The following is a 13,084-nucleotide window of genomic DNA, read 5'->3' as shown; positions in this document are numbered from 1 at the left end:
CTGCACATTTTCTGTTAGATAGATAGATGCCCTTCCTTGTTCTTCCTCTGAAAGTTGAGCCTGACCATGGGCCATTTTGATTAGAGATCCATTCAAGAAGAGGCACCACAGGCTCCTTTCTTTCTCCATTCCTGAACCTGAACCTGCTGGTGACAAGAGGAGGTCCCGTGGTTACAGTAGAGCGCTGAGAGGAAAGATAGCCCTGGGTCTAAATCCAAGCCAAGCAACTCAGTCTCCACTGGCACTAATCTCATTTGGAAATTGGTTTCTCTCACATCGTTCAACCATATTAGCTAAACTACTTTCAAGAAAGGTTTAAGCCCATCTGCACTCCCCCTTCCTCCAAGAACTATTACAGGGTTGTAGTGTGAGGCTGCCAGATGTCCAGAAATATGGCAATATTTTAAATTCACATAGCAATTTCCAATCAAGCCATTTCTGGATGACAGCTGACAAAACCCTCCTGGGAGGCAGCGAAGAGCAGTAATTTCATCCCTCAGCCCACTTTTAAACCAGGTTAAGGTGCTGAACATGGTTTAAAGGAAGAGAGAGTAGTTAAGGATACAGGGTAGAATGTGGGTAATTCACCTGGCCGCCTTTTGCCTGAGTCAATCCCCTTGGAAAGCAGGAACCTTTGCTGAATACTGTCTTGCTACTTATATTGCTCCACACCCAATAGCATTTAAAAGCTACATACTAAACCTGGGCAAAAATCCCCAAACTCCCCCTCTCCAGCAACAAATAAAATCTTGACTCAGTGACTTGGGTAAAAAAACATAATCCGCTATCATACAAGCAAAATAAATGCTGCTAACCAATTCTAACATGTACAGGGTAATGGTGAAAGGACACCCCTGTGGTTAAGTCTTCTTGGGTTGTTTTCCTCCATGAATATTTGAATGGCAGAGGTACCTGCATCATTCACAGGCTCCAGCTTTTAAGGAGAAAAGGAGTACTTGTGGCACCTTAGAGACAAAGAAATTTATTTGAGCATAAAATAAATTGGTTAGTCTCGAAGGTGCGACAAGTACTCCTTTTCTTTTTGCGAATACAGACTAACACGGCTGCTACTCTGAAATCAGCTCTTAAGGAGGTAATCTATCCAGACTTTTCCTCCCAACTTGATGATGTGTTTGTCACAGTGTTTAGTAGGAAATGTTCTCAAACCTCAGATGCAGATCACAGCTCTGGTCACTCAAGGTTCCTGGGCCTTGCTGCGTGGAGTGCATTACATGGAACATGCAAAATACTCATTTAACAGCTGGAAGATGCAATATATAAAGCTTAGTGCAGCAGGCTGAAATTCTGCAAACTTGAGTGGAAACTGCCACCTAGTGCTTAGTCAAAGGCAACTGCAGGGGGCAACACGAAGGAGATGGAAGGCAAATTGAGGCATATATCTGCTTCCCATGGAAAGTCTTGGAGCAAAGGCTCCTGCAGGAAAGGGCTGAGCTGAGGATTTTCAATATCAGTATTAGATTAAACCACAAACAGGACAAGTTTCTTGGTTCTATCAATGGGCCCATCGCATCCAGAATCTCCCAGCACTTTACAAGCCAATTAATTCAGTCTCTGACCTCCCTTATAGAACAGGCATCATTCCCACTTTACAGACAGAGAAACCTGAGGCACAGAGAAATGACAGACAGTGGTCGAGCAGGAACCAGAACGTGAGTTGTGACTCAACATACCCTGCTCTACCCACTAACCTCACACTCTCCTGAGGATCCCAGGGAGGACCCATATTTTAAGGGGTGAGGAGTCCTCCTTAGGACGGCCCGGATGGTCCTGACCTAATTCCCCAGGGATCTTTCAGGAAAGCAACTATTGTATAGGAGCCACTGGAAGCAAGGCCACGCTGAACTAGGGTGACCGGACAGCAAGTATGAAAAATCAGGACGGGGGTAGGGGATAATAGGCACCTATATATCACAAAGCCCCAAATATCAGGACTGTCCCTATAAAATCGGGACATCTGGTCACCCTACACTGAGCACACGAACACCACACAGGAGCACCATGCAGGGCAAGATGTCCCATGGAGGGAGGCTGGCAACGTCTTGATGGAGAGTGGGTGCGGAGGAGAGGGACAGGCAGCCAGCAATAGCTTAGCAAGGGATGCTTCAGCCACTTCTGCACAGGCAGGATGAAGAGATGGGACCCAGCAGGGTGTAGTGCAGCCACTGACGTCCTTGTACAGGAAGGACTTGACCTAAGAATGGTTCCTTAGTGAGACCCAGTTCATCACGGTGGGACACAAGCTCATCCAAACAAACGACTCACAGATTCGCTCTCAAAAAACATTCTTTATTGAAGATTTTTTTTTAAAAAAAATCTAGTAGGAAACAACAGCTAAATCCTTCACAACCAGAGCTCACTGTATCAGACCTACAAAATAAAACACTTGTGATCATCACTTCCGTGCATGGGATGGGAAGAAGCCTTTTGCTCTGGAGGATCAAGGCACCTTGCCTGACTACTACCTCTGGGCACTCAATACACAGTGAGATGGCCACCTGGCACCAGCAGGTCTTTGTACCATTCTGTACGCTATATTCTAAGCACAGAAAATGCAAGAACTGACCATCCAAATCCAGTGTGTGTTTGGAAGGGGGCAGAGAGAGCCGCACAGCACGCTGACAGAACCATTCACAGGCTCGGCGATGAGTCCCGTCCTTTGGAGATAGGTAGCTGTAATGTGGGTCTTGAGGGAAAAAATGTGTCTCTTGAATAAAGGACACATTGGTAGAACTCCTATCGCTGTCATGATCAACCACTGCTGGGACCGGCTATGTGATCCTTGGGGAATGGCGGGGGGGGGGGGGGGGACACACGCACACCATAAGGCAAAACAAAATACATTGTCCTAACAATGTGGCCCACGTTAGGGGCACTTTAAAAGCACATTGCCCACCATGGCAACCAGTCTAGCAAGCTACATCCCAGTGGCAGCCGCTCTTCACAAAGACCGTATGTCCAGTCTGTAGGGGTTTACATTGCCCTACAAACCAGAAGGAATCCTGTATTTTCTGAGCTCTGGAAAGACATTTAAGGGATTGAGGCAATGCAGGAAGTTGGGGAGTCAATGCTGCTTTGGCAGGATTCCAAGCTGCCATATCTCCTTCCCTCATCCCTCCAGTTCCAACAGCCTCTGCCGGGTCTCCAGCACAATCTCCTGCATCACCTCTGGTTTGAGAATGTCCTTGATCTGCAGTGAAAAGGAGAAGGGCAACGTTTGCAGTTGTGACCCCGGCACATGAAGTGGATGAAGCCATGCCAGGTGCACAGGGCAATGAACTGCAGGCAGGTGTTAATGCAGCATATGGAAACACGGGGGCTGTGGGCCAAGCAGACTCTACTGGCAACAATCACAACAGATGCCCCAAGTCCTGACAGCAAACTAACCCAAGGGCACAAGAGGGGAACTAAGTGAGTCTTGCCTGGTCTGTCAGGGATGGTCTAGATAATATTTAGTCCTGCCACAAGTGCAGGGGACTGGACTAGAAGACCTCTCAAGGTCCCTTCCAGTCCTACGATTCTATACCTACTGAGCTGAGGGTACAGACACCACAGCCCTTCCTAAATCATGTGCTTCGGTACTTAAGAGGGAGCATTATATTGGAGGTGGAGCTTGACTACGTGTTCCACCGTACCTGGGAGGCTGACACCGGACACGAAAGCAGGAGACATTTTAAGTCTGTCTGTTTGGGGAGGATAGGAGAACAACGAAGGCTTGTTGATGGGATCTCTGTGATAGCATATGGCATTAAAATCATTAACAAATCATGGGGCAGAGGGGCGTTGACTGCACCATATCCAGCTACAGAAAGTCGGGCACCAGGAACCTTCCAGCATCGGAAGGGGATGTGCATATGGGAGAGAGAAGACAAAACTCTGACCTTCCAGTCCATTCTAGGTAAGGCACCTCCTCCTCACCTCACCCTACCCTGGTGCAATTCCAAACCCAATAGGTTTGACGGGGATCAGACAGGAAGGGACTGTTCTTTCACGCAGGGAAGAAACCTTGTCGTTGCTAGCGAAGGAGATATTTGTTTCTATAGAGCCCAAGTTGAACATTACCAGATGTAGGGATTTTCAACCCATCCCCATCCCAACCTTTCCACAGCCATCTGCTTCACGCTGTGACAGAGGACATCATATTGCCGCTTACGACGACAGAGGACCTTCTGGGTGGATCCCAGGCAGCGAAGGCATGCCCTATCCTACTGGCTTTGGGGTAAAGTGGTGTGGCCCGTGCAGCAGGGAGGGAAGAAAGCAGCAACTGGACTCAGTACCTGATGGGGGTGGGAGGCCTCGTAGCAGTACACAATGCTGGTGTCGTAGAGCATCAGTTTCTGAGCAACCAGAGCCAGGATGCAGTTCCGGAGTCGTGAGATTACCGCCCGGTCATGTAAGGAGACTGGCTGAGAGGGAAGCAAGGACAAAAGGGGAAAAACACGGAATGTGAGAAAGGGATGAATTTGCGAGGAAGTACTGGAGGTCTAGGACAACACAAGCGTCACTCCAAACCGAAAACCACATCCAGAAACTTGTATCGTCTACGTAATACAGCTTCTGTCCCTGAAAGTGAATTCAAACGTCTAAGGAGGCAGGGGAACTAGTGATTAAAGCAAGGACTGGGAGCCAGGAATCTTGGGCTCTTTCCACACTGCCAGGTAAGGAATGTGGTCTATCAGTTCTGGTCAACAGCTACTCACTGCCCATGATATGGCTCCACTATAAAAGAAGCCTGGATGTTCAGACAGAAAACTCTTTCTCTGAAGGTTCCCCCAATTCCCTATGTGTACCTCCTTCCACTTCCCCATCTAAAATTCCATGTCTCGGGCAATGTTCTGCCATCCAAAAGCTGAACTGCAGCTTTTTGTAGCCCATTGATGCTGTTCCTTAATTTGGCTGAGTGCACCAGGCCTGCAGCACACACCAGAGGGACGAGAGAGATCAGGACCAAGCATTAAACCTGGACGCCCCGCATGGCAGCACAGACTATCACCATGAAGCTACGCAGCTGTCTGTGCAAGGAAAAGTCCCTGGCAATCTCCCCACACAAGCCAACTCACTCCACACAGGCAGTGCTAATGGAGCAGTCCATCGTTTCAGCTAGGATGCATGCGGTTTACTGCCAATATTAAAGGGCTAGGAATTCGGCTAGCAGTTCACTGTGCGTTAGATATGTGAACAAATCATGGGGGTGCTGACTGAGCCAGCTGTGGTGGTTCCCAGAGACCTGCCTGCTCCCATGGCGGTGGCTCCCTTCCTTGTTTCCAACTGCGAATTCACACTAGCAGACTGCTACAGATATAAATATTTCCTTCATGTGTTCCACATAAGCAACTGCTGTCATGTCCTCCAGGACATTCCGAGATTGTGAACAAAAGGGGAGATGCCGCAGTGACACTCTCTTTATTCAGGCGTGGGCCACGCTATGAAATGTGTGTAAGCCCTTAGGTTAGCACTTTCCCTGGACACAGGTTCCCTTTACCATAGATACCAGGGTCCTGTTTCTTGGCGCCAGGCTATTGAAATACAGCTTGATAATGAGGCCTTTTGACGAGCAACTAACCAACCCAACCACTGCTGAAGCACTGTTTCCTCACCTCCAAATTGGTGACAAAGCCCCCTGCCTCTTCATTCTTCTGCTCGGGCGTTGGATAGATCCAGATGAAGCCGTTGTTGCCAAGGATCACAGAGGCGCCGCAGGGCAGATCATGGAAGTGAGTCTTCTGGCGTTTCACGAGGGAGGGAGAGACCTGAACGAGCACACCCTGGCCAAGCTGAAGAGGAGAGCATGACACTTAACAAGAGAGGGGTGTGGCCCGACCACTGACACCAACTCCATTGGTGGTCTGGGAGCCAGTCAACTTCAACTCGGTGCTTTGCTGTCCCCGTCTGGGAAATGGGGATATCAACCCTGCCTGCCTCCAGCGTGCTGGGAGGATTAACTAATGCCCAGACAGCCCTTTGAAGACAAAGAGTCTACGGAAGCTTTCAGTGAGAGATGTACTAATATCGTGATCGTACCAACATCCCATCCAGCCCTCCCGAAAGGCAAAGAGCGAGAGAGGCTCCATTTAGCGGCACATTTGATCCAGTCACCGTCCCTCACCCTTTGTACAGTAATCCCGCTCCGCTTTCAGCTTTGAAGTGCTAATATCCCGGGTCTGATAACTGTGAACTGCAGCCTAATTACAAACAGCCCATTGACTTATTTCAACACACAAGACCAGAGACAAATGCCAAGCACATAAAACCCCCAAATCCTGGGGCAACAGAGAGAAGGAAAAGGCCCAGGCAGTTCCGGGCAGGAAGAGCTATCAGGAAGTTTCAGCCAAGAGCGATTTCTCCCCAGGGTTCTGATACCCAGAAGGGGTTCACTATCTGTAACTGCTGATAGGGAGGGCTAAAGGGCAAATGGACAAGATTCATTTCACACCGGGGGACTCTGCATTTTATTTCACTTTGGGCTCCAGTCCCTTCATCTTCCCAGCCTGCAGATACAGGTTAGTAACAAAATCTTGTTCTTATCTAGAACCCTTCATGCTGAAGGACCCTGCACTCGGGAGCCAACTCTGCTCTCATTTACGCTGGTGCACAGCCAAACAAATTCCAGTGACAAGGAAAAGTAGCAATCTGATCGGTACCTCACCTTCCCGTATTTCAGACTCCGTGTGTGCAGTGATACAGCCCCATCAGAAAATACTGCCTGGACTTCTGCCTGGCAGTGCTGCTTAAGGAAAAGAGAAGTCTGCCTCCAACCAGCCCCACTAGCCTTCATTCCCCCACCTCCCATCACTCCCGCTGGGCAACCCACAAACGAAATATTCAGGTGGAGTTTCCCTTTATCCCATAGTTCTCCACCAATCCCCAGCACTGCTGTCTGATGGTACTTTCCTGGTCATTTCAGGGCAGCCTAGGGGCTCAAAGCTCAGTCTTTATTCTCAGCCTAGTAGCCTCACAAAGGGCCATGCAATACACGCTATGGAGTGAAAGTGGCATATCTTGGCATCCAAGACAACACAGGCCCACAAGCCCAGGTCCATCCCCCAGCTAGCCCATCAACAATTAGTCCTTGGGAAGTGGGGAGGGAGGGCAAACGTACAGAAGAAGCAAACTGGAGGTGAAGGATTTGGGGAACGGCATTCAGACCGGCAGTAAGACCAGCCTAATAAGCCTAGGAGATCACCAGATAAAACAGATTATAGAGCAGGTGTTCTCAGACTGGGGGTTGGGACCCCTCAGGGGGTTGTGAAGTTATTACATGGGGGGTCGCGAACTGTCAACCTCCACCCCAAACACCGCTTGCCTCCAGCATTTATAATGGTGTTAAATATATAAAAAAGTGTGTTTAATTTATTGGGGGGGGTCGCACTCAAAGGCTTGCTATGTGAAAGGGGTCGCCAGTAAAAAAAAGTTTGAGACCCACTGTTATAGAGTCTAAGACTGAGTGTCTCCTACGATGGTCAGCGGATGATCTCTACCTTCAGGGATGGTGTGCACATGTTGTTTCCCTCCAGCAGCCATCCTAGGACAGATGCTTCCTTCAAGCAAGCATCCCAGAACAGGATTAGAGCCTCACGGAGAGGCTGTCCAGTGCTCCTGACCATGATACACCTACTGTTTAGGCAAAAATGGGACCTAAGGCCAGACAGAACTGGGGAGGCTGAAAAATGTCAGGTGGAAACAAAGGGGAGTATAACACCCTTCCTGTCCCGCCTTCCTGTCCCACCTATTTCAGTCAGCGGTGGAAGAGAGAACTCTTGGATTAGGTCACATGTATGAAGAAGGAAGGCTCATGTTCTGATTAACAGAGAGAGTTAATCTGCCAGCATTCGGCTATGCACCAAAGACCCACAGACGCTTCCTGTCTAAATGCAAACGAAGGAAGGATACGCTGATAAGATCCCCTTCCTGTAGATAGTCCCTCATTGCAAGCTCATCCTCCGCTGATCTCCTCCTCTGAAATGTACAAAGGGAAGAAAAGTTATGTGAAAAAGTAACTGATCCCCATCCATTTTAATTCCGTCCACCACACAAAGTTCTGCCACCACAAGCTATGGGGCATGGCCTCCTTAGATCAGCAGGTAGAGCACCTGCCTCTTTCTGTAGATCATAAAGCCTTCCAAGGGATACTCTGCTGCTGGACGCATTTTGATCGGGTAAGGCACTGGAGAATATGCTGTAGGAACAATCCAGCCTGGCCAGGATGAGGGTAGCTGACTGGCTGGGACCAATACGGCTCCTCTATCTCAAAGTACCAGGATTCCCATAACCCAGAAGTGTAAAAGGTGCAACAGCTACAGGAACAGATACACATCTACACTTCAAGCTGGGAATGGGATTCTGAGCTTGAGCAGACATACCTGTGTTAGCTCTGATTGAGCTAGCACGCTAAAAATGCAGCACGAGCAGCTGGCCCGAGTACATACCTAGTGCCTCTGGCAGGCACGCACACAAGGCTGCTGCAGCTACACACGATTTTTAGCATGCTAGCTCGATCAGGGCGAAGGTGGGTATGTCTCCCCCCAGCTGGGCATTACATCTCCAGCTTCAAGTGTAGTCCTATCCACTGAGTGTATCAGTTATGTAGATGGAATGACACTTGATAGGATGAGCTGCCTTCATGCAGAAGGTCCTGGAAAGGGATACAGCAGATTAACCTGCAGACCTGCATGCACAGATGAATTAGCTGGGAACCAATGCTGCACTCGCAACAGCAACTGGGGAAAGAGATACGCAGCCTCGCAGCTCATCTCAGCGCCTAGCTCCTCACATCTGCTGCCCTTGAGCAGCAAGAAAGGAATCCAGCAACATGCTACTTGGCATTCACTCACCAGCTCCCCTCCTGGTAGGTTCATGGACGAGAGAAGCAAGACTGAATCCAGCCTGGCGTTGGTCTCCACCTTCCATCGTTTCTGCTGAACCTGAGGGGGAGGTGAGAGAAGTTCCTCTGTTATTCTGAAATATCAAGCATGTGCTTACCAGTGGAGCAGGACTTTTAATGGCCAGTAGAACCAGAGTCCCCAGCAATCAACACCAACCAAGGAACTTCATACAGACAAAAACGAGGAGTAAGTGACGAGATTTGTCCTGTTCTCTGTGTATGTGAACACACCCCACCCGATACAAACATCCACTAAGAACATTAACAGGGGATCTCAGGCACAGATGTAGCACACAAAACGACTTTTAAATCAATTTTTAAGACTCCAACTAAATGTTACATTAACCATGTCCCTTTAACGAAGGAGGCTGATATCATCTCCATTCTACAGATGGGCAATGACTTCCTTAATGTCACACAGCAGCTCAGCCTGGAATAGAATTCAGGATCTTAAAAAAGGAAAGGTCCAATACAGTAAGATGCTGAATTCCCTCAATGCCCAGTGGCAGGCCCTAGACAGGCTGGATGCTAAGGTGCTGGGCACACTAGATCAGACACAGACGCACCAATTACAGTCCTATGTTGTCACTACTAACCTGTACTAACACTCTTACATTTTAAATGTAGGACAAGTGTAATTCTGGTTTTACTGTGTTATCAGGGAAAATGAGTCATTGGCAGGAAACAGTGGCCAGGATCTCCTTCGCCTTACCTCTGTGACTCTCCCAACCACAATGTCACCAACTTCCCCATTATACCTGGGAGCAAGACAAAAAGGGAAATTGTGTTCAAGCAAACCTCTTCCCAGACTGGCTCAGACACATCGCTCGACTCAGGTACATGTATCAGCAGGAGACTGATTAAAAACACAGCATTAAAAAAAAAAAAAGCAGGGCCAAGCTGGCAAGAGTCATCTTTGGAGTCTGTGCAAACTGTAGCATCAGTGTTTCCAGTACTAACCTTTATTTCCAGGGATTTATAACTGGGCTCAATACAGGAGTAAGTAGATGAAATTCTCTGGCCTGTGTTACACAGGTCAGACTAAATGATCTAATGGTCCCTTCTGGTCTAACAATACATGAATAATATGGCTATGAAATCCACCAATCTGGTGTAGACGGAAGTATTGATCTGATAAAGTCTGACAATTTCTACATTCACTCCAACATCTCCCACTGTTGGACACACACTGAGACCATCTGTTGGCTTATGCCCTCCCTCTCTGAAGTCGTTAAGTGGGAAATGCAGTGCTAGGAATTACACAGAAGGAACATCTAATTTCTAAATAGGTTCAGAAAATGGCTTCTGCCTCAAAGTCTGTTCTCACCTGGTTTTCAGAGCTTTGACACAGATCAGTTTGTTCACTCTCTCCACAGCACCTGCTACAGATGCTACAAGTTTCTCATCTCCCATATACGTGCCATGGCCCCTGCCGAAAAAGAATACATCAAACATCCACACATACATCTGCCATCCCGACCACCCTGGGGTTGGCCAACCCACTTTTTCGCACCCCTGGCTTAGAACTGTCACAGAGTTATTAGGGAAAGAGTTCCCAAGCTCCCTAGAATTAAAACAGGAAAGAGAAAGGGGGCTATTTCCCCACCACTCTAGGGCTGAGATAGGTCTCTCTACCCGGTTCCCAGCGAAGAGTCTGTGAAATAAAGATACCTGCAGGTGGTGACACAGCTCAGCCTACATCCTCATGTGCACTAGTGGTCCAGCTTTAAGTGAGACTGATAAGCCCCCTCCCCAACACTGCGGAGAGGGACTGTGACTTAGGGCCAGCTCTAAGCATGAGCCAAGCAATAGAGTGAGGGCACTGAGAAGTTAACAGCCAGATAAAAAAGACCAGACCACACCAGACCTCACCCCACGCCTCGCCAGCAAGGTGAACTGGAGAGGAAACCAAAGCAGGGCAAGCAAGTGTTCAGGGGTCCCCTGAGTAACCACAATGACTCTCGCTTGCGGCCCCAGCCCTGAGGAGAAGCCGTTTTCTGCAACTCGACTCTGGGGGTAGAAGCAGGGGCAGGGAGGAATAAGCAGCCCCCCAGAAAACATGGGATTGAAGGAGAACTCTGTTAATTCCCAGTAACCCCTGCCACTGAGATGGTGTGGAGGAAGAGACCCCGTCCCACAACCCTCGGAAAGGGGACAGGGAAGCTGCAGCATAGCCCCATTCCGTGCAGTATAAGCGACCCTGCCCCATAGCCTTAGCTGCTGGGATGGGGGGAAAGAGAGGGCTGCCATTGGGATGCAGGAGGACAAAAGTACCCTGCCCCATAACCCATGCCCTGGGGAGGGGGGCTGGGCTGCACCCTAGCCACATGTCTGGGGGGATAAGGAACCATAGTCCATGCCCTAGGGCTGTGTGGCAGCGCCATAGCCTCCTGTTTGGTGGGATAAGGGACCCTGCCCCATAGCCCATGCGCCGGGGGGGGGGGGGGGAGGCTGAGTCACAGCCCCATATCTGGGGGGATAAGGGACCCTGCCCCACAGTCTCTGAGCTGGGGGGAAAGGCCCTACCGGTGGAAGAAGAAATCTGGGGAGGCCCCTCACCTCATGTAGCCCGTGTCTGTGGTGATCGTGTCCCCCGGAGCCACCAGGTGCTTGTCGCTCCCCTGCGCCAGGCTCTGGGCCACCAGCTCGCGGGCCACCGGCAGCCGGACCTCTATTGCCGCCATCTTAACTCCGGCACTTTCCTTCCTAGGCTTCAGTGCCCGTCTGAACCACACGTTCTCTCCGCCATATCAGTTACAGGCAAGCGCGTGCGTGGGAGCTGCCATCTTGGCTTGGGGCGCCGCCATCTTGGATGAGGGCCCGGCGAGCCTCAGCAGTGACAAGACTGGGGGAGGCCATATTGGATCCTGGCAGAGAGCGGGACTGGCCTTCCCTGCGTTGGGTTCAAAGGAAGGGACAGGTGTCGAGCCACGTTTAGTGCTGGCAAGCTGCCTCGGGCTCTGGTGCCCTCCAGTGCTGGTTGTGGGGTTTAAGGCTACAGGAAAATGGCCCCCCAAGACAGTTGGTATGTTGGTAATGCCCAGAGACAGTATTTCATAGTGAACGCTGCACGCCGGCCATAGTAACTGTGGGCGTATTCGGCCCCACATCCCCTTGGGGCCCACGGGCCCTATACGCATGGCCAGCACTGGCACCAGCGGGCAGCCACCCCGCTGCAGAACGGTGGGGAGCAGCAAATCCCCGCTAAACGATGCTGCCACAGCGGCGTTACCAACTCTCATGATTTTGTCATGAGTCTCGTGCTCATGATTGTTTTCCTTAAAGCCCCAGCGCCTTCAAACCAGATCCCAAAGCACTCAACAACTCTGCCACGCACAGGCTTCACTTCAGCTATCCCTGAGACACAGCCTACTCCGGGGCACAGCAACTGTTTAACAGCTCACGGCACTGCTAAATGAGCGTCTGACTCAGTGGAGCCCAACCATGGGTTATGCAGCTCTCCATGGGTTATGTGGGCCGCATCCACTCTCTCTATATACTACCTGTATGGCCCAGAGGAGGTCACATGGGCCGCAGCTGTGTGCTGATTGGGCCACAAGCAGCCCGTGGGTTGAGCACCACTGGTCTGACTGAAACTGCAAGAATGTATTGTCTACGCGTAGACAGGAAAAGGAATGTAATGTTAAGAAACTAATTTTTACAACTAAGAAAAACCAGCTCTTGTCATTTACCTAGTCATCCTGTCACCTAGGGATTTAAGAGAGAGATCATACCGTGGTCATCAGCCAATGCTTCCCATTGCATTAAGCCTAAATGCAGCACAGGCGTCCATCTGATAAGCTAAATTATCTTCTCTGAGTGGATGGTTATATCAGAGAACAGCTGTTATTGTTATTAAATATTTGCACTGTGATAGCCCCCCAAGGGTCCAAGCAGCATAGGGTCGTCATAGAGCCAGGAACTGTATAAACACATAGCAGAAGAAACTGGTTCATGTTCAGAAGAGCCAAATCATCATAATCCTTTCTGCCGTTCAGCTGCTGTGCTGAATCCCACAGCGTGACTCGCCTCTCACCCCACAGTGGTGTTGCTCCTGACAGCTCTGGTGTTAGCGAAAAGAATCCAAAGTGAAGCTGAAGAGAGCTGTAGTGCTGTCTTGTATTAGACCTGATCCTGCAATGAGATCCACCAGTGAAATCCCCATGTATCCTAAGCAATCTTCTT

At 49.7% G+C, this 13,084-nt stretch overlaps 1 protein-coding gene across 1 annotated transcript; it reads right to left on the bottom strand.

The window, feature by feature from the left end:
* Positions 1 to 2,292: 2,292 nt before the first annotated feature.
* EXOSC2 (exosome component 2) lies at positions 2,293 to 11,725 on the bottom strand. The gene is made up of 9 exons (XM_074973362.1): positions 11,459 to 11,725; positions 10,227 to 10,328; positions 9,612 to 9,657; positions 8,850 to 8,939; positions 7,909 to 7,974; positions 6,665 to 6,733; positions 5,616 to 5,792; positions 4,296 to 4,424; positions 2,293 to 3,208 (listed from the first exon to the last, which is right to left on the bottom strand). The coding sequence occupies exons 1-9, from the start codon at positions 11,581 to 11,583 to the stop codon at positions 3,128 to 3,130; spliced, it is 885 nt and encodes a 294-aa protein (XP_074829463.1). The 5' UTR covers positions 11,584 to 11,725; the 3' UTR covers positions 2,293 to 3,127.
* Positions 11,726 to 13,084: the final 1,359 nt, after the last annotated feature.

The sequence above is a fragment of the Natator depressus genome, chromosome 16, assembly GCF_965152275.1.
Source record: "Natator depressus isolate rNatDep1 chromosome 16, rNatDep2.hap1, whole genome shotgun sequence".
In the NCBI taxonomy this organism is placed as follows: Eukaryota; Metazoa; Chordata; order Testudines; family Cheloniidae; genus Natator; species Natator depressus.
Note: the sequence above shows the minus strand (reverse complement) of the source record. Positions and strands in the feature narration are given on the sequence as shown.